The sequence below is a fragment of the Petaurus breviceps genome, unplaced genomic scaffold (genome assembly GCF_028583685.1).
Source record: "Petaurus breviceps papuanus isolate PSGF00001 unplaced genomic scaffold, PetGlider_PUasm1.0 138, whole genome shotgun sequence".
Classification (NCBI taxonomy): domain Eukaryota; kingdom Metazoa; phylum Chordata; class Mammalia; order Diprotodontia; family Petauridae; genus Petaurus; species Petaurus breviceps.
Genome location: NW_027185694.1, coordinates 27,822,000 through 27,847,614, shown reverse-complemented (window position 1 = coordinate 27,847,614; position 25,615 = coordinate 27,822,000). Strand labels below are relative to the sequence as shown.

Here is a 25,615-nt window from a genome sequence, read left to right as displayed (position 1 = left end):
GTGTGGATCAGCTTCAAGTGTTTAGAGCCTGGATGAAGAAGATGCACCAGAGAAGTCTCAACTTTCTGTTCTTGTCCTGAGCATCGCTCTTTGTTTCTAAATCTATTAGATGGGGTCCATTTCTGGTACTTAGTAAGGGGGGGCGGTGCTAAAGGTTCGCTTCAGTCAAGAGATCCTAAGTCTCAAGCTAGGAGGGGCCTCAGGAAGCTATCATTTTATAAAGGGAGGCCAAGTATCTTGCCTGAAATCCTATAAGCAATAAACACCAAGTCAGGATTTTAGCCTGGGTTCTCTGAATCCAGTGCCAATTAGGGGTCAGTGGAAGGTATGATCCAAATTTTTTTTTTTTTGCTTTTTTTGGGAGGGGGGAAGGAAGGGCAATTGGGGTTAAGTGACTTGCCCAAGGTCTCATAGTAAGTGTTAAGTGTCTGAGGCTGGATTTAAACCCAGATCCTCCTGACGCCAGGGCTGGTGCTCTATTCACTGTGCCACCTAGCCACTCCGTATGATCCAATTTTGAGAGGCAGTTTGGTATCGAGCATTAGTCTCAAGCCCCAACTTTACTATCTAACTGGCATGCATCATCTGAGACAAGTTATTTTCTAAAGGAGCTTTTATTTTTTAAAGTTGGATGCAATGGTTTGAAGAGATCACTTTTCAAAGAGTTTAGTTTTAGCAGTCTAGAGTCAGCTTCTTTCTTTCCATAGGGGCTAGAAAGCTCAGGATACATCCTGGCATTTGGGATCTCCCTGCCAATCACAGAATTTCCTATTTGTAAGGGACCTTAGGAACCATCTGGTCCAAATTATATCTGAAAAAGAATCTCACTACAACATACCAAATAAGTGGTTATCCAGCTTGAAGACCTCCAGTGGGGAAGAAACCCAGCAGATCCAAGGTCTTGGCAGTGAGTCAGGAAGGCAAGGGAAGACTCTTCTCCAGAGATAACGTATGAAGACCCATTTGTTATGCTCCCAAATGCAGGGCCTTGTTTGTATTTCCCTCTTACCATAGGATTGACTATCATCAGGGAGCTAGACCTTAGTCCACATTGCTACTATGAGCAGCTCAGTTAGTCTGGAGGACCTGGGGCTGCTCCTCAAAGATGGTCTGAAGATCCCAGAAACCCTGATTGTAGAAGAGATCTCTGATGGTTCTGAGTACAGCCACCAGGCATCTTCCATCCTGATCCCTGAGCAAGAAGACCCTCAGAAACGCTGGAAGCAGCTAGAACAGTGGTAGGTACCTAAAGTTTATCTCATCACTTACAGTATGGTGTCTCTCTCTCTCTCTTTTTTTTTTTGCTTTTTGGAGGGCAATTGGGGTTAAGTGACTTGCCCAAGGTCACACGGCTAGTGTGTGTGTGTGTGTGTGTGTGTGTGTGTGTTAAGTCTGAGGTCAGATTTGAACTCAGGTCCTCCTGACTCCAGGGCCAGCACTCTATTCACTGCACCACCTAGCCTCCCCTTGTATGGTTTCTCTTATACCTAGCTCCAGACAGGACTGCTTTGTGAAGCTAAAACCACTTTCCAATTTCCTTGAGGTGTCTGAGCCCAGAATCACTCTTTTCCTTTTGGAGGTGGGATCTGAGTAGTGGTGTACTCCTTAAATCATATTCCCCATACTTTTTCTGGGTGGATGTGGGTGACTGGTTTTAATGTACATGCTTGTCCTTCCTGGTTAGAGCTACCTCTGGGTAAATAAGCCTATCAGCCTGTCTCTTCCCCTTGTTGCCCTGCCTCTGAGTGTATATCTCCCTAACCTATGGTCCGACCACTCTGCCATTGTATCAAAGGGTGGCAGATCTGCAGGCTGAGGTGGTCTGCCTTCAAGGGCACAAGGAGCGTTCAGACCAAGCTGTTCTGAGTTTGTTGCGAGAGATGCTCCAGATCCGGGCCCGGATGCAGGCACAAGACTCTGAGTTACAGCTGATCCGTGATGAGGTTAAGCAGCTTACCCGGATACCAGAGAAGGAAGCCTGTGAGGTGAGCTTGTTGCCCACTGTCAACTCCTTTTGAAGGTGCTTTCTTTTTGTGGGCTGGCAAACTGGCCACAGGCTGTCCTGGAGCCATTGATTTTGTCTGTCTTGTTGGTCCTTCCTTTGCCATCACATCCCCAGAATTTTAGTGTGTTGCAGAATGGGAAGTAAATTCCTTCCCTTTTACTCCTGTGCCCTCCTTTCAGGTGCCCCTAAATGGAACTTATCTTTCTGGGAATCCTGCCTTCCCTTTATGCCACTTCGGTCCTCTCCCCTGACCCTTCCATTCAGTAAATGGGACAGTTCTGGTGATAAAAATCCAACTTTAGAGCTCGATGGAAGCTTAACAGTCATCTACTCCAACCCCTTCATTGTACAAATGCTGGCTCACTGGCAGCATATCTTCCCCAGGGCCAAATTCCCACTTGGCCAGCCTTGGAGCCCCAGAAAAATAACCCTACCCCCCTCACAAGTCATTCCTACCTCTGGCAATCCTAGTCATGTGGGCCATAAAGCTCCGGGTCCCATTGTCCAGCTGTCAGTCACCGTGGATCACAGTAGAAGGCTTGGGTAAATCCAAGAAACAAAAAACTCAATGCTCAAATCCTTCTCTGTAGCTTTCCAGTGCTGCAAGTCGGAGCCACATGGAGTCAATGGAGAAAAGGTACATGTCTCATGTCCAGCAGTCATTGACTTGTCCACCCCACAGAGGCATTGGAGGAGATCTGCGAGCAGCGTGATGTTCCCAGACAACTCCAGAGGAAGGATTTTGGCACCAAAGAAGGGTGGTGGGGTGGATCCTACTGTTCTTGGTTCAGGAGCACTTCCTCCAGCTACCCTCTGACAGCAGAGATTCTCCTTTGCAGAAGGTAACCAGAAAGGACTCCAAGGCTTCCCCCAGCAGCCTACCCAACTGGTCTGCTCTCTAAGGAAAATGGTGGCCTAAGTAATGTCACCTACTGACATATCCATCCTGTTGATTTGGGTCTGGAAGGAAGGAGAGGTCTTCTGGTTCCAGGTGGTTCAGGGGTTCTCATGGCCTAAAATGAAGGCCTCTGGCTGGTTTCTCTGGAACAGCCAGTGACATTCAAGCTCTGCAAAGAAGGTCTTGGGCCTCTCTGTCCTCACATGGGTAGTGCCCGAGGCAGGTGCCCAGTCTCCCTCACAGATCTCTGCTACCAGACAGGTGGGAAGGAGGAGTCACGGCTTCTCACCAGTGGCAAATCATTTATATCTCAGGTTGGTGGAGGTACGAGAGTCCCTAGCCCAAATTAGGCGGAAACAGGCTCTCCAGGACACAGAAAAGAAAAACTTTGAGGCAGAGCTACACCTCAGGTATGTATGTCTCCATCCTCCTCCTTTCTCTCCTCCAGTCCCTTTTCCCTTATCTGATGTATATATTCACTAATACCTTCCTTGGCCTGCTAATCTATAGTGATCTTTCTCCCTTCTGAGTTCCTGTAGTAGTTATGATCTGTCTGCCTTATTCTATAATTTTTTTTGTGTATGGCCTTGTAATGAGCATTTAATCTATTGTTGACTTGAACTGGTACATAAATCATTTATTGTTGGTTTTTTTCACATTTCACATCCTATCCCTCCAGCTAGACTATTAGCTTGTTGAGGTCAAGGACCAGGCCTTCCCCATCTTCCAACTTCTGTGTATGGCTAAGCTTGTTATAGATGATCAATAAAGACTTGCTGATCACTGAAAGTGATGCACGGAGGGGAGTAGTATGAAATAAGGATGAAGCAGTAGGGTCATACCAGATTGAGTTTCGTTTAAACAGTTATGAAGCACCAACTATATACAAAGCATTGCGCCAGCTGTCAGGGATTTCAAAATGAATACAGTATTCATTTTTTCCCTATTGTCAAGGAAACTACAATAGGTGATGGAGGGAAGACAAGTACACAAATGACTCTAATAAAAGAGAGTCAGAGATAGATGTGGAGGAGGGGATTCCAGCAAAGTGCTAGACATGTGAGGCAGGGAGGCTCCCTTTTATCTGGGGGTAGTGGGATGCTGCAGAAGGCTTCACAGAGAAAATGGCACCCTAGCTGGGCCTTAAAGGAAGGGAGGGCTTTCAACAGACAGAGCTGGGGAGGGAGCCTTCAGTCCAGACTCATGTCATAAGCAAAGGCAAAGAGATGAGAGAGAGCAGGATGAGAATGTAGGAGAGAGAAATGCAGTCTTGTTGGCCATATAGAGTATGTGACAAACATTAGCATGAGAAGGAGGTTAGAAAAACCGTTTTGAAGCCAGATTGTGAAGCACCTCATGGGGCAGAATCAAGAGTTTCTGCTTCTTTGTTGGAAGAAAGCGGGGATCCTCTGAAAGCAGAGGAATGGCATGTTCAAAGGAGCGTATTAAGAAGATGACTCTAGAAACTATGTGACGAATTGTTGGGAGTGGATTGGAGAAAGGCCAGACAGACTGCAAGGAAACCAGTGTTACAGTTATCCCTTTCCCTCATCGTAGTTTTGCTCTATTGCAAGTCAGCATTAAGAAATTAAATGGGAATGTTTGGAGAGTTTTGTGGAAGCCTCAGATGACAAGTGAAGACCAGCAGAAGACACATAAAAAGTTTAGAAACTCAGAAATTCTATACATATGTATATATACATATATAGCATATGTATATTTATATATACACACATACATTATATAATTCTATAATATCAACTCAAATTTTACAATAAAGTACTGTAAACAACCCATAAGAGAAAAAGAAAAAATTCAAACTTCTTCTCTGGTACAAAGAAAGGACCAAAAAATTTTACACGAATTTTCTAGATCATGGGAGTGCCACACCCTTAACTCACCCTCTCCCCACCAATGTGGAAAGAACAGCTGCATAGTCATGTATGGGAGGAGGAGGGCAGTTAGGTGGTACAGTGGATAGAGCGCCAAGCCTGGAATCAGGAAGACTCATCTTCTTGAGTTCAAATCTGGCTTCAGACACTGAGTGGCAAGCATTGGGCAAGTCACGTCACCCAATTTGATTCAGTTTCCTCATCTGTAAAATGAACTGGAAAAGGAAATGGCAAATCACTCCAGTATCTTTGCCAAGAGAACCCCAAATGGGGACATGACTGAACAACAAGGGGAGGAGAAATATGGGTCTTCACCAGAGTAGTAGTTCAGTTAAATCAGGATGTGTTGAGTGAGTAAAGGACAGCTGTATACAAGAAGGCTAGAAAGATTAATTGGATCCAGACTGAGGAAGGCCATAAAGGAAGCCTCTAGGAAATTTCTGTGCTTGCAGTTGATCTTGTCACCGGCTACCAGAGAAGGAGGGTAAAGCTAGTTTTGCCTTTTCTATAATGAATCTTGATGCTGGCTTATGCCATGGCCAAGGTCCTTTAAATGGGGGGGGGTGAGGGGAGCACCTGTTGTTGTTTTTTTTATCTTTGTATTCAGGATGAGGGCAGGCTTAATGACTGCATGGTCTACAACATGGAGGTTTAGATCCATCAAAGTTCTGTCCTTCTCCATCCCCAACCTGAGAAAATACTCATGGTTTTTATATCCTAATATAATAATGCTGCCAATACTCCTTCTAGCTTTTGGGTGGAATGGTCCTATGTATATAGTCAGGCCTCATGTTTAGGGTTGCCAAGCCCAAATGGATAAGGCAGTGGGGAAGACATTTTCCTTGAAAGGTTGAAAATGCGTTAATCATATCAATCTTATATTTGTTATCCCACTTCTGGACTAATGTGTATTTTCCTTTCAAATAACCCTAAGGTAAGTAGTATAAATAATAGTGGCCCCATTTTACAGATGAGGAAACAGGTTCAGAGAGTTAAAGTACTTCTTTATGCTTTCAGAGCCAGTAAATGTCAGGGTCAGGCCTCTGGGATTTCCTGACACAAATACTCTTTCTATACACTACGCTTGTTGCCCATAGGTTGGATAAGCTGAGTGGGGACCTAAAGGAAGAAGCAGAGGGGCGGGAAACAGCCTGCAATGTCCTGCGGCAAAACCAGGAAGAGAGTGCCTCCCGGACTAGTCGGGATATTGCTGGGATACAGGTCAGTCAGGAGCCAACAACTGGCTGCCTCTCTCTTCTTGTGATACAGTTAACCTGAAGAGATAGCTGCTTTGAACCCAGAAGTTGAAGAGAGCCAGGTTTGTAGAAGGGGAGGACCCCAGGGCAGATTATAGACTACCAGGATAGAAAGAGATGAGGAATATGTACTTAAATATGCATAGCAGCACTTTTTGTGGTAGCAAAGAATTGGAAACAGAGCAAGTACCCATTATTTGGGGGGTGGCTAAATAAACTAGTCCATGAATGTAATGGAATATTTGCACTGTAAGAAATAATGAATATGAGAAATCCAGAGGAGCATGAGAAGACTTACATGAACTGATCCAGAGTCAAGGAAACAATATACACAATGGCCACAAAAATGTAAATGAAAAGAATAATAAAACGAAACTGAGCACTGTGTAGTTTGACCAAACTGGGTCCTGGAGAAGAGCTGAGAAAAGGCACTTCCCTCCATTACAGAGGTGGGGGGCTGTGGTTATGGAATATTGCAGAATCTGTCAGTCATGTTGGGTGTGTCAGTTTTCCTGAACCACTTGCCCTTTTTTTCTTTCTATTTTTGTTATTGATTACAAGGAATAGCTTTTGGGATGGGGTGGGGGTGAAGAAATATATTTTAAAATTAACAGTAAAGGCATCAATAAAAAAATTTTTAAGTAGCTAAGGAGTTTGAAAGACAGATTACAAACCTGACATAGAAGCATGATATGGTAGTGATAGGGGATTTCCTTTATCTAGACGTGTGTTCTCTCTCGCTCTCTCAATAGCAGAGCAGAAAATAAATTCTTGGTTTGCTTAGTTATGACTTCATCCTTCAAAAGACAGAGAAATAAATGAAGGCAACTGCTATTCAGCATGGGATTTTGACCAACAAGGAAGGACAGACTGGTTGCTAAAATAGGAACAATAGGAACCTTGGGGGAAAGTGATTATACCTTCACAGAATTGGTAACAGAGCAGTGAGGAAAGCTGGACATGGTTCTACATGTACCTTAGATTTCAGGAGGCCAGATTTCCAAGGATTCAGAGAAGAGTGTAAGGAGAAATTAACTGAGGAGGAATTAGAAACTCTCAAGAATGAAGTTCTGAAAACACAAAAAAGAAATAATTCTAGCGATGTGAAAAAAGTGGAGTTATCTAAAGAAATCAATGTAGATTCTAGATCAAATGATGCAGAATTTGAGATGTGAAGGAAGATGGAGGCAAAAGCAGGTAACAGTGGATGAACACAGATATAGGGCATGGCCCTATAAGAGTAGTATCAGGAGTGTTAAGGCTGGCAAAGTATACTAAACAGAACAAAGGAGTTTGGGGTTGAGGTTTTTTTTTTTTTTTTTTGGAGGGGGAAGGCAGGGCAATTGGGATTAAGTGACTTGCCCAAGGTCACACAACTAGTACGTGTTAAGTGTCTGAGGTCAGATTTGAACTTGGGTCCTCCTGACTACAGGGCCTGTGCTCTATTCACTGCACCATCTAGCCACCCCTGGGGTTTTTTATAATTTAAAGTGAAAAAAGAAGAGAATCAAAGGAGGGATGAGACTAATCTTCCAAGTGGTTGAGATAAAGGCAATGAAGAAACCATAACTATTCAACATTTTTGTTTCTATTTTCTCTAACAAGGACAAAAATGACTGAGAGAGAGTTTAAACCAAAGAAAAGGAGAAGGATAAGAGAGCTACCTAGTAACCTTTCATGAGTTTGTCTCCAGGTCCAGACAAACTACCTTCTAGGCTGCTGAAAGGCATGGTGGATATGATTCAAAAATCATTGACTGGCTTCCCAAAGATTGTTGAGAATGGAAGGCATGCCATCTCACTGAATATGGACAAATGTCTTATTTAAAAAAAAAAGGGGGGGGGTCTGTAAACTGAGGTCAATAAGTTTCACTTTGATTTATTATTAAAAGGATGGTTACGGATTTATTAGAAAAGGGAGTGGTGTTAAAAAAAAAACATTACTTCACCAAGAATAGATCATTTTTATGCCACTCTACCTTTTCAATATGTTACTAGACTGGTAAATCAGTGTAATGCTGTAGATTTAATTTACCTAGATTTCAGGAAAATATTTGGTAAAGTTTCTCATGCTCTTCTTATTGGAAAATTGTTGGAGAGATGGGAACTAGACCATAGTACAGCAAGGAAGATTCAAAACTAGTTGAATGACTTGAGTCAAAAAGTAGTCATTAGTGTTTTGGAAGATCACACCCCAGGCATTGGTGCTTGGCCCTGTGCTACTTAACATTTTAGTCATTGACTTGAATAAAAGCATCAACAGCATGCTTACCAAAAATTGCTAATGGCACAAAGCTATGAGGATAGCAAACCTATTTGGATGGTAGAGTCAGGATCCAGAAAGATCTTGGCAGGCTCGAACACTGGACTGAATCTAATAAGGTGAAATGGTATAGGAATAAATAAATTCCCACACTTCGGTTTGAAAAATCAGCTACAGAAGCACAAGAGAGGAAAGGTGTGACTGAAGAGAGGTTCATTTGTTTGAGGTCTTCAAGCAAAGGCCATTTGTTCGTATATTGTTGAGGAGATTCCTATTCAGGTGTGGTTTACTATATGATCTTTGAGGCAGCTTCCAACTCTTAAGATTCTGTGATTCGGGGTGGCTAGGTGGTGCAGTGAATAGAGCACCAGTCCTGGAGTGAGGAGGACTTGAGTTCAAATTCGGCCTCAGACTCTTAACACAAAAACTAGCCATGTGACCTTGGGCAAGTCACTTAACCTCAATTGCCCTACCTTCCCTCCTCAAAAAAAAAAAAGAGATTCTGTGATTATATGATTATATAAAATTCATAGAAAGCCCAAGCTAGAAGGGGCTTAGAGCAGCCAGTCCTACACCTCCTTGCCAAAACCCACCTTAAGGTGAATGAATGTCAGCAGTTATTCAGGATACAAAATTGCATTGTCTTCTCTTCTTAAAGCTCTTAAATGGGGTAACTAGGTGGCACAGTGAATAGAGAAATGGCCCTGGAGTCAGGAGGGCCTGACATTTGACATGTACTAGCTGTGTGACCTTGGGCAAGTCACTTAACCCCAATTGCCTTGCCTTTCCCCCGCCAAAAAAAATCTCCTGAAATATAGAGATTCCCTTTATGATTTGATCCACTTAACCAAGAAATTATTTCTTATATTCAACCAAAATCTTACCTACTTTCATTGAAACTTGGGTTTATTGGACTCAGTTCTCCATGAGAACATGGAGACACAAATACTTAGTCTCTACCTCACAAAACCCCTTAAAATAAATAAAAATACTCTTAAAAATAAAATACTCTTAAAGGCAACAGTTTTCAACCCTTTCCAGTCTCTGTAGTGCTTCCTTTCAAGAACCAATACGTTTAACACTTTCCCCATTTTAGTGTCTCTTCTCAAAGTGCCCTACTTCATACCATTTCAATGTATAGTGACCAAAACAAAATATGTTCCTTTCAGACGTTTTCTAGTTGTTCCAGTCTTCATTTATCTGGTGTCCTTCCTCCTGGATACCCTTTCTTTTTGGATTTTCATGACAGTACTTTCTTCCTGGTGGCACTCCTACATCTGGGTTCTGAACACTCTGTTGATGATCTCCTCAGCTCAAAAACTCTCTTCTCAATGTAGATTGCTCCCAAAACTAAATATTCAGACCTCATTTCTTTTATACTCTAGTCCAGGGGTGGGGAACCTGTGACCTTGAGGCCACGTATGACCCTTTAGGTCCTCAAGTGCAGCCCTTTGCATCCAAACTTCACAGAACAAACTTCACTTGAGGACCTAGAAGACCATATGTGACCTCAAGGTCACAGGTTCCCCACTCCTGCAGTCTAGTCCCAAATGCTTGTTGAATAGCTCCACCTGAATGTTCTACAGACATTTTGAACACCATGTGTCCAAAACAGAACTCTGCCTTCCCCTCTAAACTCACAGCTCTTAACTCCCTGCTTCTGTCCAAGATACCACTATCATAGGTTTATAACCTTGAGGTTGTTCTCTATTGTTCATTCTCATTTATCCAATCAGTTGCCAAATCCTAACCAGTCAATCTCCACAATATTTCTCCCATCTCTTTCTTCTCTTCACAGCTAGTACCCAATTTCAGGCCCTCTTTACTTCTTACCTGAACTATGGAAATTAACCTCCTAATTAGTTTCCCTGACTCAAGTCTCTTCCCTCTCCAATCATCCATGCAGCTATCCTATGGCTATAGGATAAAGCACAAGTCTGACCAGGTCACTCACCTGGATAAGACCTTTCACTGGTTCTGTATTGCCTCTAGGAAAGAATAAATGTTCCTCTATTTGGCTTTTAAAGCTCCACAATCTGTCTCCAATATATCTTTCAATATTAATTTTGCATCCTTCCCCTTGACATACTTCAGCTAAATTGGCCAATTTACTATTTACCATATCTGACACCTTCTGTGCCTCTGAATCCATGCTGTCCCCTGTGCATCTGAGACTCCCCTCCTCACTCCTGCCTCTTAGAATCTGTAGCTCCCAAGGGGCAGTTAGATGGCGCAGTGAGTAGAGCACCGGCCCTGGAGTCAGGAGGACCTGAGTTCAAATCCGGCCTCAGACATTCGACATAAAAACTAGCCGTGTGACCTTGGGCAAATCACTTAACCCCAATTGCCCTCCAAAAAGCAAAAAAAAAAAAAAAAAGAATCTGTAGCTCCCTTCAGAGGTCAGCTCAAGTACCAGCTCCTAGGAGAAGCCTTTCCTAGGTCCCTCTGTTGTAGTTGTCCCCCTCCTCCCAGTTGTAAAATGGGGCCAATAGCAGCCCCCTCCCAGGTTTGTTGTGAGGATCAAGTGCATAGCATGGTGCCTGCCAGAGTAGGTGCTTCATAAATGTCTGTTTCTTTCCCCTCTCCTCCAAAATTACTGTGTTGTTATAGATGTAGACATATGTGTGTATGCCCAATTATATATATATACACATACATGCACACATAATATACATTTATATATGTATATTCACAGCTAGATACATAAATAGGTATATTCATATAAGTATACACACATTTATATACATACATGCACACACAATATACATTTATATATAGGCACACATGCACATTTATGTATGTATACACACATATACATTTATATCTGCACACATATAATATTTTTATATGTATACACACAAGCATATTTATATGAATATGTATGTTTATGTATGCATTTATATCTATACACATGTACATTTATATGCACAATGACACATAAATAAGCATGTTGACATATACATGCGTGCATTTGTATATATAAATATATAGATTTGTGTGCACATGTGCATATACACAAATGGCGATGTGTGTACATATGTCTACATATTCACATTGACTTATCTATGCACATGTCTCTATGCCTGCCACTCTCTGCCCCAAATTGGTCGGAAACCATAGAGCTGTTGGGCCTTGCTGCCCATCCTCCTGGGCTTCTTATATCTCCAGTAATCTGTTGGCAGAGATTTTCATTTTGTCTTTGTATCTTGTCTAGTACCTGACACAATGCCTGCCATATGTGAGTACTTAAGAAATGCTTCTTGAATTGAATTGTATCCCAGGTGCCAAGCTGAAGGATTTCTTTCTGGTCTTATCATCAACTTGCCAAATCATTTAGGCTCTCTGTATCTCATTTTCCCCACCTGTGAAATGGGAATAGCTTTATGGAAGAAAAGTCTGATGTAGGAAAAGCAATGAATTTGCTCTAGATTTGGGGGAGTTGTTTCTGTTTTGTGTTCTTTATTGGGGAACTTGGGCAATGAGAACCAACCTGGTATGCTTGAACTTTCCCTAGAGGGAAATGGAATAGAGGGCATCATTTGAATTTTTGCAATACAGCCTCTTCAGTTCTGCAAATAGTGACCCTGGACTTCAGGTATCGTCACCATATTCAGGGCTTGTCTGAAGAACTATACAACAGGGTGAGCTTTCAGCTGCACCTGATAATACTAAAAGACCCAGCTCTTGTTTGCCGATAGTTCAGCTGCTAAGTATCATTGGTGTTCCTTTCTCATTGCCCTTTGAGAAGTCAGGATCATGCCTACACCATGGCATGTGAAGCTCAGGAGATGGCCAGCAAAGCCTAACAACTCTGTCAGTGTTGAAATATTGGGAGAAGCGGCTGAGCCACTTATTTTTTTTTTCCCTTTTGGAGGGCAGTTGGGGTTAAGTAACTTGCCCAAGGTTACATGGCTAGTTTTTTTGTGTGGGTGTTAAGTGTCTGAGCCTGGAACCGAACCCAGGTCCTCCTGACTCCGGGGCTGGCACTTTACTCACTGCGCCACTTAGCCACCCCGATCCATTCATTTTCTAAAGAGGCCTCAGTCCTGGGCCCCAGACTTGCAGTTTTCTTATTCTGGTTTGGGACTTTGTTGTTTTTTTTGTTTAGTTGTTTTTCAGTCATTTTGGGGATTTTCTTGGCAAAGATATTGAAGTGGGTTTCCATTTCCTTCTCTAGCTTATTTTACAGATGAGAAAACTGAAGCAAATAGGGTTAAGTGACTTGCCCAGGGTCACACAGCTATTAAGTCTAAGGTCCTATTTGAACTCAGGAAGATGAGTTTTCCTGACTCCAGACCCAGCATGATTTTGGACTTGCTACATGGCATTCCTAAAGTATGCCACTTCCCCCTTGCTGTTAGGCAGGGAAGGCTAGCATTATGTCCAGGCACTGTTTAGAGAAGTAGAGGAAGGTTGGACACAGCACTCAGGCTCACCAATGTAGGGTATAGGCATTGTTCCTTCCTTTTACCTACAATACATCGAACAGTGGCATCAGCTCCCTTTTCCCTCCTGATCCTGTCACTGCTGCATTTTGCTATTTGTTAGTGAGTAGCATACAGCAGAGGAAAGAGCTCTGAACTTAGGGATCAGGAGGCCTACATTTCAGTTCTAATACTGAGTTGCTGTGGTCTTGGGCTAAATCTGTGCCATGAAAAGGTCAATTGGCCTTTAAGGTCATCACTTTTGGGACCCCTTCCTCTCCTACCTACCAGTTCCAGGTTGAGTTCTTATGGAGAAGCAGCCTGTACTCCTAGCTTGTCCTAGGCTGTTGTACAGGTGAGGTAATTGCCCCCCGGAGGCCATCAAGGTTATGGTGCAATAAAGCAGGCAGGGTCTGTGCTGTGGGAGTCAACAAGACTGGTAGTGTTATAGGCAGCCAAAACTAGCTGTGCTGCAGTCTCTCTCTCTTAATCCTGGTGATGATTAGCTTGCTCTGAATTTGCTTTGGGTTTCATGGATCATCCTTGAATTCTAGGTGGTTATTATTGTGATATGCCAGTGTCGGTCACCCAAGAGCACCAAAAGCTGGAAGAAAGTTGGAGATGGGCCACTCCTCTCATTTTACAGTGGCTTTTTCTCACCTCTTCTCCGAGGTCAGGTTTGGTTATTATAAATAATAAGTGATACCCAGAACAGGGAAATGATTTGCCCAAGATTACAGAGGAGCAGATTTGGGATTAAAACTCGGGTCTTCTGATTTCGCTGCACTTCTTCCTGCCTTTTTTGAGTTCATACTTTGGGTATGTACTCCATAGACACAGGATACCAATTTTTTTTAATGTCTTTTTTTAATAGTCCTCTCTGAGTAGAATGGTATCGCCCCCTCCTTGTCTGTCTTGGTACCTTCTAAGATCCCTCCCAACTCTGGATCTTATGATCCTCCACCCTGAGGGTCCTGGCATCCCTGAAGAAGGTGGCCCTCCCTGATGCACCTGCACCTCCTGCTCTCCCAGGTGTGGCACTCATAGCAGCATTTCCCCATAGGCTCGAGCACTACAGCTTGGAGAGGAGATGAGTCTCAAATTCCTGAAAAGAGAAGCCAAGCTTTGTGGCCACCTTCAGAAGAACTTTGTGGCCATTGAGAAGGTGGGTGGGTGGGAGCTGCTCCTGGCCTGGTGGGTTCCCCTGAAGACTGGCAGTCTCATCAGAGGGCATTCCCAAGCCTCAGCCCAAAGTGGTTTCTAGGCTCCCTTGCTCATTTCCTGACCCACATCTCTGTCCCTTTGGGTCCAGAGTATGATTTGGAAACAGGAGTGCTACCAGCTACCCACCCAAATCCCTCACCTACAGCAGTTTGGTCACCCTGGGTCCAGGAAGTTTGGGCCCATGGGGGTGATGCTGGAGGGATCCTTTGTATTAGAAGCAGTGAGACATCCCCTTCAGCCTGGATCTAAATAGACTAGCCTTTGAGAAGCAGTAGAGACAGGACTAGGTAGGTAGTGAAGCCATTGACCTGAAGACTTTCCCCTGGGGAAGAAGGAGCTTTGGAGGATGACCAGGGATGAAGGCAGCCCCTTAGTAACACAGGAGTCGTTAGGCTTCTCATGGAGTAAGAGAGATGGTAATGTCTCGCTGCAGAAAATGAAAGTTTCTGAGGACACAAGGCTCAGATCTGAGAAGGACCTCTGGGAAGATCTAGAGATCAAATGGCAGAAAATCCAGGTGCTAAATGAAGACCATTTCCGGAGCCTGAAGCACCAGCAAGAGGTTTGTTTGTACATGACACTCAGGGTAGAGCCCCAGAGGCCACATTCCCAGGTCGAGTCTGGGTCTGGCCAAGTGCCCCAGTCCAGACAGAGCCAGCACATCCCTAAATTCCTGTGTCCTCTGGGGAGAAGGGTATTCATGCCCTAATCATCTTGGCAGGCCTGGGACATGGGAGCTTTAGCAGAGGCCTTCATAGCAGCCAGGTTAGTGAGGTTGCCAGGGACCTAACCCAAAGTACTGGGCCTTGGCCCCTGCTCTGAGCTCCCTCCAATGAACACAGCAGGAAGAGTCTCATCTCTTAGACCAGTGTCGAGCCCTGGACAAGGCTGTCATCCAGCTGACTGATTTTGTGAGAGAGAACCAGACATCACTCAATACGATCCTCCAGGCAGAGCAGAAGAATAGGTGGGTGTGGGCTGGAGTTCAGGGCTCCTTTTGTGGAGGGAGTGAATGAATACCCAGCAACCTCTTCCCTCAGAGGTGGGGCTGGCCAGCCCCTCATCTGGCAGTTCCTTCCCCTCCTTGGTCACAATGTGGGCACACAAAAGGCTGACTCTCTAAGACATCTTTTCAGATCTTTGTGTCTTTTCATTCCAAGCGCTCTCCTCCCCTCAACCCACCCACCCAGGGCAGCAGCCCTTCTAACCTAAGCATCAGGAAGCTTGGTGCCTGGTTCTTCCCTTCATCCTGTCCCTAGAAGCAGCACTTTGGCTTGAGTACTCTTGGTGCTAATGTGATGTGATTGCTGACACCTCCTTCTGCTTCTAATCTTGGCCTCCTCTTCTTTGTTTTCTAAGAGAGCTTATGCAGAAGTCACTAGAAAGGTGCCAGAGAAATGGCAGAGGTCATGTGGTTTAGTGGATAGAATCCTGGATCTGGAGTCAGGAAAAACCAGGTTCAAATTCTTCCTCAGATTCAGAGTAGCTGCATGACCCTGGGCAAATCATTTAACCTCTCTGTGCCTCAGTTTTCTCATCTGTAAAATGAAGAGATTGGACTCAAATGGCCCTTAAGTCTTTGATTTAAATCTTTGATCCTATGAGTTAATAAAAATCTGAATGATGGTAACAGCCCTGGGAGGCAGTATGGTACAGTGGGTTCCAGGGCCATTCTGGCTCTGAATCTCTGATCCTATGATAAATCTGAGTCTATGACCAGGCCCTGACACTCCCCTGGCAGACACTACTGGCCACAGAGCTTCCTCTTGGGCTCCATTTCCAGGGGCGCTCAGATTCCCCTGTCCCTGTGTTTGTCCTCAGAGAGGCTCAGGAGCAGTATGAGAAGGAGAGTATGAATAAGTTTACCACCCAGCTGCAGAATGACATCTCCGCTGTCAGGGAGTCTTTTGACAATGCACACCGGGAAGCTTGCAGCGAATTGGAAAAGGTGGGTTGGGGTGAACATCTGTGTGTGTATGAGAGAGAAGTGGGGGAAGGGAGGGGGGAGGGATAGAGATAAATAGAGAGAGAGGGGGAAAGAGAGACAGACAGACAGACAGAGGCAGAGAGGGAGACAGAGAGAGAGGGAAAGAGAGCACAAACTCCAAAACAAGGCTCTCTTGATCTTCTCTCCCCTCTCACCCAACCACAGTAATCTTAGAACTTTGGCTTTCCTTCCTGGTCAGAGGCTGGTGGAGGATGAGGAGGGCAGACCTCTTAGATAGCCACAGAGAAAATCACAAAGCATCAGAGGATGACTTGAGTTTGGATCCTGCCTCTACCACTTATTTATTAGCTGTGGAATTTGGGGGAAAACATTGACTCTTCCCGGGCCTCAGTTTCTTTTTCTGTAAAATGAGGGAGATGAACTTGATCTAAAGTCGCTTCCAGTCCTAAACCCATGCTCCTATTTTCTCCAGAGCTCAGTATATCAGAGAGCATAGTGACTGAACTTTGGGGCACAAAGTTTTACCCAGGAAGCTATAGGGGGTGGCATAGAACATCTGAAAGAGCAAGGGCCTGGGTTCAGATCCCACCTTTGACACTTGATACATGTGTGACCTTGAACAAACCCCCTGGGTGTCAGTTTCCTCCTCCATAAAGTGAGGGTGTCAAATGGCTTCTGAGGGGTACTTGGTAGTTCTAGATCCCCGAGCCTTTGTCAAGCTCTAGAACCTCTCCCACCTTCCTTTTTCTTTTTTTTTAAATGCCTTTTGGAGGGCAATTGGGGTTAAGTAACTTGCCCAAGGTTATATGGCTAGTTTCATGTGTGTGGGTGTTAAGTGTCTGAGGCCAGAACCAAACTCGGGTCCTCCTGACTCCGGGGCCAGCACTTTTACTCACTGTGTCACCTAGCTGCCCCCCTTCCCTTCTCTTTTCTCTCAGTCCAGTGACTTTTCCTATCACTATTTGACTGGTTGTCTTCAGAACAATGACTTTGCTGGGTACTCAGTCATGTCAAATATTATTTCAGATCCAAGAAAAGAGTCAGGTCTTGGAGGAGTCCATTGGACAGTTGCTCAGGGAGGTCAGAGACCTGAGTGACCACTTTGTAGCTTTGAGTTGGAAATTTGACCTTCAGGAACAGACCCTGAATCTGAAAATGTCTGAGGTAAGTGTCTGGTGAGGGACCTAGGAGTCTAGAGAGATGCCTCTGTGGACAATAGGATATATTTGTGTGATTGGGAAATTATTTGGTGCACATAGCTCCCCTACCCTCCGCCAGGTCTTTGGTCTTAATTGGTGCCTCCAAGTTAGCAGGAGTTGCTGTTCTTTGGGTTGCTATGTATATTTCCTCTAAATAAGGATTGCTTACTACAGAAATTTGAATGAAGGTCCTTCCCTAAGTTCTAGGAATTTCAAAATAAGCAAACTTGATTAGTTTCTCCTACCCATTTCAGTTCCTACATTTAGTGGCAAATGCCTCCTCCAAATGGGCAATTATGTGATAAATCAACATTCACAGAAGGGAGGGAAAAACACCCTCAAGACTTGTATGCCCAAATGAAGTACATTAAAGGATATTCTCAGGGGTGGCTAGGTGGTGCAGTGAATAGAGCACTGGCCCTGGAGTCAGGAGGACGTGAGTTCAAATATGGCCTCAGATACTTAACACAAAAACTAGCTGTGTGACCTTGGGCGAGTCACTTAACCCAATTGCCCTGCCTGCCCCCCTCCAAAAAGCAAAAGCAAAAAAAAAAAAAAGGATATTTTCCATAGCCAGCTGGAAATAGGAAGGATTCTATGGTCTTTCATCTGCATGTATACTAACTTGGTGGGGTGGCAGCATCCCCAAAGATGCTTTACAACTTTTAAATTTTGTGCAGGGAAAGGCCCCTTTCTGAGGTGTCTGAGGAATGCTTCCTTTTCTGGGGCTCTGGGATATTGACTGGTGGGAAAGCAAGGTAATATCAGCTCTCTCTATGTCCAGTTTTTGACTTTGAGACCTTTGTGCTTTTTAATTGATTGATGGGGTAAAGGAATGTGAAAGGGAAGCAGGGAAAGAGACTGATCCACCTCATGGCTGACTGTGGGTTCTTCCTGACCTTGGCTGAACTCTGAGAAACTCTCCTCTACACAGGTGATTGTTAGTTTATGTGTTTGTTCATGGCCCAAGTTTCTGATTTCAATCTTAATTCTTCTGAACCAGACTCTTAATTCTAAAGCATGATTTAGGTATAGTGCACAGGTTATGTTAGAGTGTCTCACACCTATGGAACAGGCCAGGAGACAACATCCCTGAGGTGGAACAGGCTCTAATACAAGCTCCCTGGCCTTTAGACAGTGCCCAGCACTTGTGATCGCAGTTTTGTGCTTGCCCAAGCTAGCCAACCCTATTAATCCTGTTGACCTTCCACTGTGTAATGTGCTTTGTGTGATGGGTCTCTGGTGATTCCGTGATGCTCAGAGACCCCCAAAGTTATGTTTCTTCTCCTTGGGACTATTATTCAGCACCTTCTACATCTAAGAACCTGCTCAGGATACAAGGTCATAACAAAACTTTTTGGAGCTCACAATGTCAGCTACAGGTGTGAGGTGTATACCTGTAGTCCCTGTTACTGGGAAGTCTGAGGCCTTGAACTGAATTGCTTAAGTTCAGGAGTTCTGAATTACCATAGGGATAAGCCCAACCAGATGTCTCCACTAACTCAAGCACCAAGTGGTGAGCTACCTAAGAGTTATAAACCAGCTCAGGTTAGGAAAAAACAGAGTAAGTCAAAACTTCTGTGCTTAGATCACCTGTGAACTTAGACCCGTGAGTACCACTGAATTTCTACCCTAGATGAGATAGGGAGACCTATCTTAAAAAAAACCCCACAAATAACTGTAATAGGGGGTCAAATTTAAACATATATCATCAAATGGTGATGGCAATGAGGGTGAGGATGGTGAGAGATTGGGGAAGGATCTTTTAGTATGGGCAAAAACTTCATGATAGAGACAGCAACTAAGCTGGGCTTTGAAAGAAGGGAAATATGGCAAACATGCTGAAATATGCGAGTGGGGGAGAAACCATTTTGGGGATAGGAGATGGCATGTGAACAGGGGAAGATGGGATGAGATTGGGAACTGTAAAAAAGTCCGACTTGGCTGGAACATAAAAGTGAAAAAGGTGGGTAAACCACAGTGTTGAAGAGAAACAGCTGCTAGCATCTCAGAAGAAAGTCAGGTATGTGGTGTCCTCTAAGGAAAGCCTAATTTCAGAGAGTGGGAAGAGGTGAATTGCTCTGGTGGGAGGAAGAGATGAGGAAAGAGGGATGCTTATTTATAATATAATGGGAATTCCGAAGAGCAATAGAAAGTGATATCACATTTACAGTTATTAGTGTATGTGTCTTATCTTCCTTGTAGACTGTAGGCTCTATGAAGGCAGGGGTCATAACCTTATCATTTCTGTATCCCCCCATCCCACTACACCATGTATTGCAGAACCCTGCATGCAGAAGGCAAAAAAAAAATGTGCTTGATTCAGTGGAACTTAAAAGAAGTTGAAAGAGGAGAGGGAATCAAACATGTCAGATGGGCCACTATTACCTGCCTTTCTGCTTCAAAATAAAACTCTCCCCGATACCATATTGCCCTGATGATTAGGGCTAGACTCCCAGATGAGGCACAGTACCCCCAGGATTCCACACTCACCCTGCAACCATGCTTGGTCAAGATGTCCATGTCAGACAAATCCATGTCCAAAACCAAACTCAACGTTCATTAAGTGCCTACTGTGTGAAAAGAATTGTGGCAGGCTCTGGAAGAGATACTCATTAAGATATTTAACTTAAAGTTTAGATAAATATGGTCCCTGTCCCAGGGATAAGATGCGGACATAGAGACTATAAAATGAGATTCAGCAATGATGAATTCGTGAAAGAGGCTTTGAGGGCAAAGTTGTTACTGATCTGCTTCTTGGAGGATGTACTGGCGTCAGACTAGGGTTTTCTAGGGGGCATTTCTGTCTGTCCCTGCCTTGGGTTTCCCTTATCATGGTATATCCTGACCCATTGGCACAAATACCCTAATCCTTCCCTTTAAATCTCTGGTTCTCCCAGGCTGGACTTGGATCAGCTGCTGAGAGCATAAATTAGAGAAAGGGGAGGGTCAGGAACCAGTAGGCCCTCTTTGCATTGTTCCTACTGTTCTAAGGAGCTTTTCTTCACTGGGGTCTCTAGACATGGCAACTGGCTGAGGAACAGCCAGTGGCCCAATGGCTCCTACTTGCCTTATAGGGATTTAAAAAAAAACAACTCTAAATACCAGGGGTACCTTCCTGGCCCCTGAACCTGAACCCATCTTCTGGGGCCCATTTATTACTCCTCCCCACCTCTGACCCAAAAACCAGCTCTTCACATCTCCAGAACCCTGACTCTCACCCAAGGAGTGTGTGCATGTGTGTGTGTGTGTGTGTGTGTGTGTATTGTGTATTGTGTATTGTGTTTCAGGCTAGGAAGGAGTGGTCAGAAGAGGAGAAGAAAGCACTAGAAAAATTCATTCAGTGGCAGAATGAAACAATAGTTCACCTGAAAGAACTGCAAGAGAAAGTGGAAAGCTTCCTCAGGCAGGTTGGTGTTGGACATTTGAGATAGTCTCTCTTAATCATTCCCTCAGTCCTGGGTTCTGGGCCCAGGCTTCAAGGAAAGCCAGATTGTGGAGATAAAGGGATTGTAGCCTTCTCTGCCATTTCCCTCATTGCCCCATTGCCATTGTTATCTCTCTTGCTACTTTTGCACATTTGTCTCCCTCTCCTCCATCTTTATCACACCCTCACCCCTCTCTCTCATCTCCTTCCACTGCTTTCTCTCATATGCCCCTTCACTCTCTCCCTGCCTACTAGAGAGTTCTGGATTTGGAGTCACAAGACCTAAGTTTAAACAAGTCCTGGCCCTGCAATTTATTACCTGTGTGACCCTGAATCATTTTCTACCTTCTGGTCCTTGGTTTTCTCATCTCTAAAATGAAGAGGAGAGGGATGGGACCAGATGACCCCTAAAGTTTCTTCTAGCTCTAGATTTAGTGGTTTCACAATCCTATCCCTCCCTCCCACATTTCTCTCTTTTCCTCTCCTCTTCTGTTGATTTCCATGAGCATCCATGACTGTAAATGGTTCTAAGTGCTGACTGGGGTGGGGTGGGTTGGGGTATTATATCCCTTAGTGACCATCATGAGTTACTCAGTATCACTCAGGATACCACACCTTGTCCCAACACCTGTGGGGTCTGGGGTCAGATTGCCCTAACAAACTTACAGTTGCATACTCCTGGTGCACCCACAGTTAGTGTGTCCTCTGGCCTTCCAACCATTGAGATATACTTTCCTTATCTATTTTTGCCCCTGTTGAAGTTTCCTAGTTCTGGCTCTATGAAATATGTATCCTGTAGACAGACACTTTCAGTGGTAGTGGAGGCAGCAAGGATTAGAGAGAAACATTGGGAAGGGAACAGAGTCAGGAGAGAGTGAGCAAACAAAGTGACCCATGTGTAAGAGTTGGAGAGTTTAAGAAGTGATGTGAAGATGGCTGGGGTCCCCCTGACCTCAGAACTTTGTTATTTCCAGCTAGAAGTGGAGCTAATTCTTTTTTTTTTTTGAGGGCAGTTGGGGTTAAGTGACTTGCCCAAGGTCACACGGCTAGTAAGTGTGTCAAGTGTCTCAGGCTGGATTTGGACTCAGGTCCTGCTGACTCCAGGGCCGGTGCTCTATTCACTGCACCACCTAAGTGGTGCTAATTCTTTCTCTTGGAGCAGCCTGTGACTGTGGGCCCACCCTGGCTGGCTCTCTTTCTACTGTGTTTCAGATAAGAGATGTGAATGACAGGTGCCTCCTCCATAGGAGTGACTCTGATCAGAGAATAATCACTGAGACTAAAGCCCGGTAAGGAAGCTACCAGATCCCTGCCCAGGACTCAGGGAAGTCCCTGGGCTGTGTAACCCCCACAGGTGGTTAGTGGAAGAAAAGAGGTACTCCTGCTGCTCCCTTGGGTTTGGGGCTGCTGTTAGATCTCACCCATAAGCACATGCCTCTGAACTTCCCCTCCAGCTTACTTGGAATCATAATCCTGGTCCCCAGGGTGCCCTCTATTACCCTGACTCAGCTCCAGTCACCCAGCAACTTAATGAGAATGTCTACTGGCCATTGCTGATGGGAGGAGCTGGTGGCAGGTCCAAGCCAACTTCCTACTCAGGCTTAGCCTTGGTAGCCTGTTCTCATTTGTCTGGGAGCCCTACCCTTTGGGCCCTCCCCTATAGCACAAAGAGGACCAGATCATACATTCCTAGCTTATCCAGTGTTGATTTCAAAGGGGAGAGAATTAGAAGGTCTCTGCTTTTTTTTGTCCTTTCTTCCCAATCCATTGCTCTGTCCAGACTAATGGAGGATCTGAAAAATGCTGATCTGGAAAAGATGAGTCCCCTGCATCAGTACAGGACTGTTTCCTTTCTCCGGCCAACCATACCTGTTCTCCATCAAAGGTCTCCCAGGGGAGGCCGTGGAAGGGGAACTGCTTCAGGTTTCAGTGCTAGAGGCTTGCCCTAGGTCACTTTTATCTTTGCCTGTTAATGGTTATTTGTCTTTTGGGGTTGTGGTGGTGAACAAATGGCTAGCCCATTTCCATTGTCCTCTCCGAGGCTGTGTATAATGTTAACTTGAGTTCTGAGACCCAGAGCCCATCATGAAAATTCTCTGTATTCATCCAGGGCTTTGTATCTTCCTAAGGACTCATCTCCTACAGCTCTGAAACATAGGTAGGGATTATCATCCTTGTTGAGAAAACTGAGTCCCAGAGATTTGAAAGGTCTTGTCTAAGGTTGCATGGTGAGTCACCAAGAGACAAGGGCTCCTGACTTCCACCACCACTCCCTGGTTGCCATGGGACTCTGGAGTCCTGAGAACCTCTATGAGAGGTTCAGTTGTGGCCTTTGAGGACCCACTTTATACAAAGAGCTCACTCCACTCCCACTAAAATGCAGCCTGTCAGATTGTAGAAGCTTTTAGAGCCTGGTACTGATGAGTTAAGAGTGCAGAGCAAGGAACTCTCGAAGGCTAGTTTGTGTTTTGGGCTCTGCCTCCAGGACCTGGAGCAAAGGCTGCCCCAGCCCTGGCTTTCTTCCTAGTCTCTCTCCCTTGGGCCTGGTTCCCCTTCCAGCCAAGGAGCTGCTCCCTCTAGAGGGGAGGTGTATGGTATGCACGTGACTTGGCCTGTCTGGGCTGTGCCTGTCCCCTGTGCTGGATCAGCTGACCTTCCTTCTTTGTCCACAGGGAACAGGAGATGGGGATAGTGAAGCAGGAGTTGGCAGCAGTGCTGTCTGCCTTGCAACTGCTCAAGGAGGAAAATCCTAGCAGGAAGATAGCTGAGATACAGGGCAAACTGGCCACGGTACATGACAGGGCTCCCCTTCAAAGGACTCAGCATCCTCAGTGCTAGCCATCAGCAGGCTTCTCTGCCTGCATTCACTCAGGCCTGCCACATTAGACCGTCAGCAGCCAAAGGAGGGCTGCAGAACAAAGCATCTTAATCTGCTGAGGAGACATGTTCAGGAGGGGAGGTCTGGCTGGTCACATGTGGCACTTAACCCTGTGGAAAGAGTGGGCAGATGCCAAGAGTTTGGATGGGAGGGAGGGGCAGGGAATGGATCCTGAACCAAGAGACCCAATTGTCTCCATGATGATTATACATCCTTGAGACCCCTAAGCCAGCCTGAGCAACTCGATTTGGGTCTAAACAATACCCCCCCCCCCCACAACCTTCCCAAGTAGGGAGGAAGTCAATGGGGGTGGGGTTTCCCACTCAGTATTTTTGCTTTCAGTTTACAGAAGTCTAGGCAGGAGAAGAAGCTTACCCAGAGTGCCCCTGTAAGACTGAGGCCTGCCTGTTTAGACCTGTGGCTTTAGAGTTTTTCATACATTTGCTCAGGTGGGTATTTTCCAGTTTCAGAACCAGATAATGAAGATGGAGAACAACATACAAGACAACAAGACCATACAGAACCTGAAATTTAACACTGAAACCAAACTGGTAACTGAACCCTCCCCTCGCCAGAATCCCATGGGTCTGAGAGTCAACCCTTAATGCCCCCAGTGCAATAAGAGAATGGGCGCTCCTGTTCTTAGTCACCAAACGGGAGCTATAGTGCCCGCCCCCATCCAGGGTTCCCTGAGGACAAAGAACAAAGCAGGGCCCCCAGTCCTCCTGCTTCCCCCTAGAGTAGTCAGACCCAGGGTGGCCAGCCACAGGGTTAACCAGTCTTTACTTTCCCAGTCCCACTGGCCCCAGAGCACATTTACCTTGACTGTCAGAATCTCTTACCTTAGCCATCTTGCCTTAAGAAGAATGTCTTCCTATGATAAGACCCTTTCAGCTGATTGGAACAGTTTACTCAGGGGAAGATAAATGACTGTTTGTTTAGTTTTCTTCCTAATCTTGGCCACTTTTTGTTTGTTTCCTGGCATTCCTTTAATTAATCCATCAACTAGTTGCCCCTTCTTTCTCCCTAGTCAGGGTGGCCCTATCAGCCTCCTAATCTCCTAATATCTCTCTGCTGCTGCCATCAGAGGGTGGAGGAGATCGCTCACCTCCGGGAGAATGTGATGAAGCTATGGAGTGAGGAAGGACCCTGGACCCTGACGCTTGGTAGCAAAAAAATGCTCATGTCCCTTGTGAGACTGCGATTTTTTATCAAGGATGTAGGCCCTGACGAGGTCACTCAGATAAACCGATGGGGCATTTATCAGGCAGCGAGGTAGGGAGGAGAACTAGGTGGTTACATGTAGTTGTAAAGCTAAAACCCCTACCTGTCTTTGGATTTGGGACTTGGGACCCTGGTGTGCTTATCTTTCCAAGGGCCGCTACAGGCCTCCAGACTAGAGAGGAATCCTGGGGCAGTTCCTGGGTGAACCTCTCTCAATTCTGAGGGGGAGGGAGCAGCTAGTCTAGCATTTATTCAGTACCTACTAGGTGCCTGGCCTTACTGTGGTCACTGGGGATGCAAACAAAGAAAAAAGAAGCAGTCCCGGCCCTTGAGGAGTTTACATTGTGATAAAGGAAACAAAAAACTCTCATCTGTGGGTGCAGTAATGCTCTGTGTAACAGAAACATCTTGGGAATTGAAAAAGGGAGAAAATCCAAAAGGCTGAGAAGCTGAATTAAGCTGCTTTTTTCTGGGAGGGAAAGAGCCCAGTCAAAGTGCTCAGATCTGAGGGGAGTGGTGTGCTAGCTTTGATACCACATGATTCAAAATCAGAAGTTGCCAGCTGCCCTCCCAGAGCTCTCTGTCTAAAGAGGCTGCTTCAGTGGCCACGTGCTGGGGCAAGAGGACCATCTGACATCAGAAGCTGCAGAGTGGTAAGGACTGAAAAAGTCAGAAGGGATGTGATCAGTCTGTGTTTCTGTTGCCAGGTGGCTGAAATGGAAAGCAATTTTACTCAAGCTTTTAGCTAAGAGAAGATCAAGAAAAGGCTATCATCTCAGGGGTCCCAGTGGAGAAGCCTGCAGATCTGGAGCCTTTTTGCTGGCCTGACTTCCCTCTCTTCTCAGAAATAAAATGCTGTCTCTTATGTGAAATTGATTGTTGCCACATTTGGGGTTTTCTTGGTAAAGATACTGGAGTGGTTTACCATTTCCTCATCCAGCTCATTTTACAGATGAGGAAACTGAGGCAAACAGGGTT

The 25,615-nt window shown here is 45.1% G+C and overlaps 1 protein-coding gene across 2 annotated transcripts; it reads left to right on the top strand.

Annotated features, from left to right (window-relative positions):
* The first annotated feature begins 1,059 nt into the window (after positions 1–1,059).
* On the top strand, positions 1,060–25,500 carry CCDC154 (coiled-coil domain containing 154). 2 transcript variants are annotated; one of them, XM_069065086.1, is made up of 16 exons: positions 1,060–1,238; positions 1,796–1,985; positions 2,596–2,642; positions 3,218–3,313; positions 5,893–6,016; positions 13,801–13,902; positions 14,395–14,523; positions 14,804–14,928; positions 15,783–15,909; positions 16,936–17,073; positions 20,399–20,518; positions 21,748–21,824; positions 23,208–23,325; positions 23,878–23,964; positions 24,501–24,688; positions 25,345–25,500. In XM_069065086.1, the coding sequence occupies exons 1-16, from the start codon at positions 1,060–1,062 to the stop codon at positions 25,463–25,465; spliced, it is 1,968 nt and encodes a 655-aa protein (XP_068921187.1). In that variant the 3' UTR covers positions 25,466–25,500. The 2 variants fall into 2 exon arrangements, 1 of the variants encoding a protein (XP_068921187.1); XR_011163800.1 differs by lacking the exons at positions 1,060–1,238; positions 1,796–1,985; positions 2,596–2,642; ... (8 more) ...; positions 21,748–21,824; positions 24,501–24,688 and having other exon boundaries at positions 23,192–23,325; positions 25,345–25,473.
* Positions 25,501–25,615: the final 115 nt, after the last annotated feature.

What these genes read in the sequence shown, in the direction of transcription:
- CCDC154 (XM_069065086.1), top strand. Translation starts at nt 1,060, where the DNA reads ATGAGCAGCTCAGTTAGTCTGGAGGACCTGGGGCTGCTCCTCAAAGAT. An exon ending in ATGGAGTCAATGGAGAAAAG is followed by an intron (nt 2,643 to 3,217) that starts GTACATGTCTCA and finishes TTTATATCTCAG; the next exon opens with GTTGGTGGAGGTACGAGAGT. An exon ending in CAGGCAGAGCAGAAGAATAG is followed by an intron (nt 14,929 to 15,782) that starts GTGGGTGTGGGC and finishes GTTTGTCCTCAG; the next exon opens with AGAGGCTCAGGAGCAGTATG.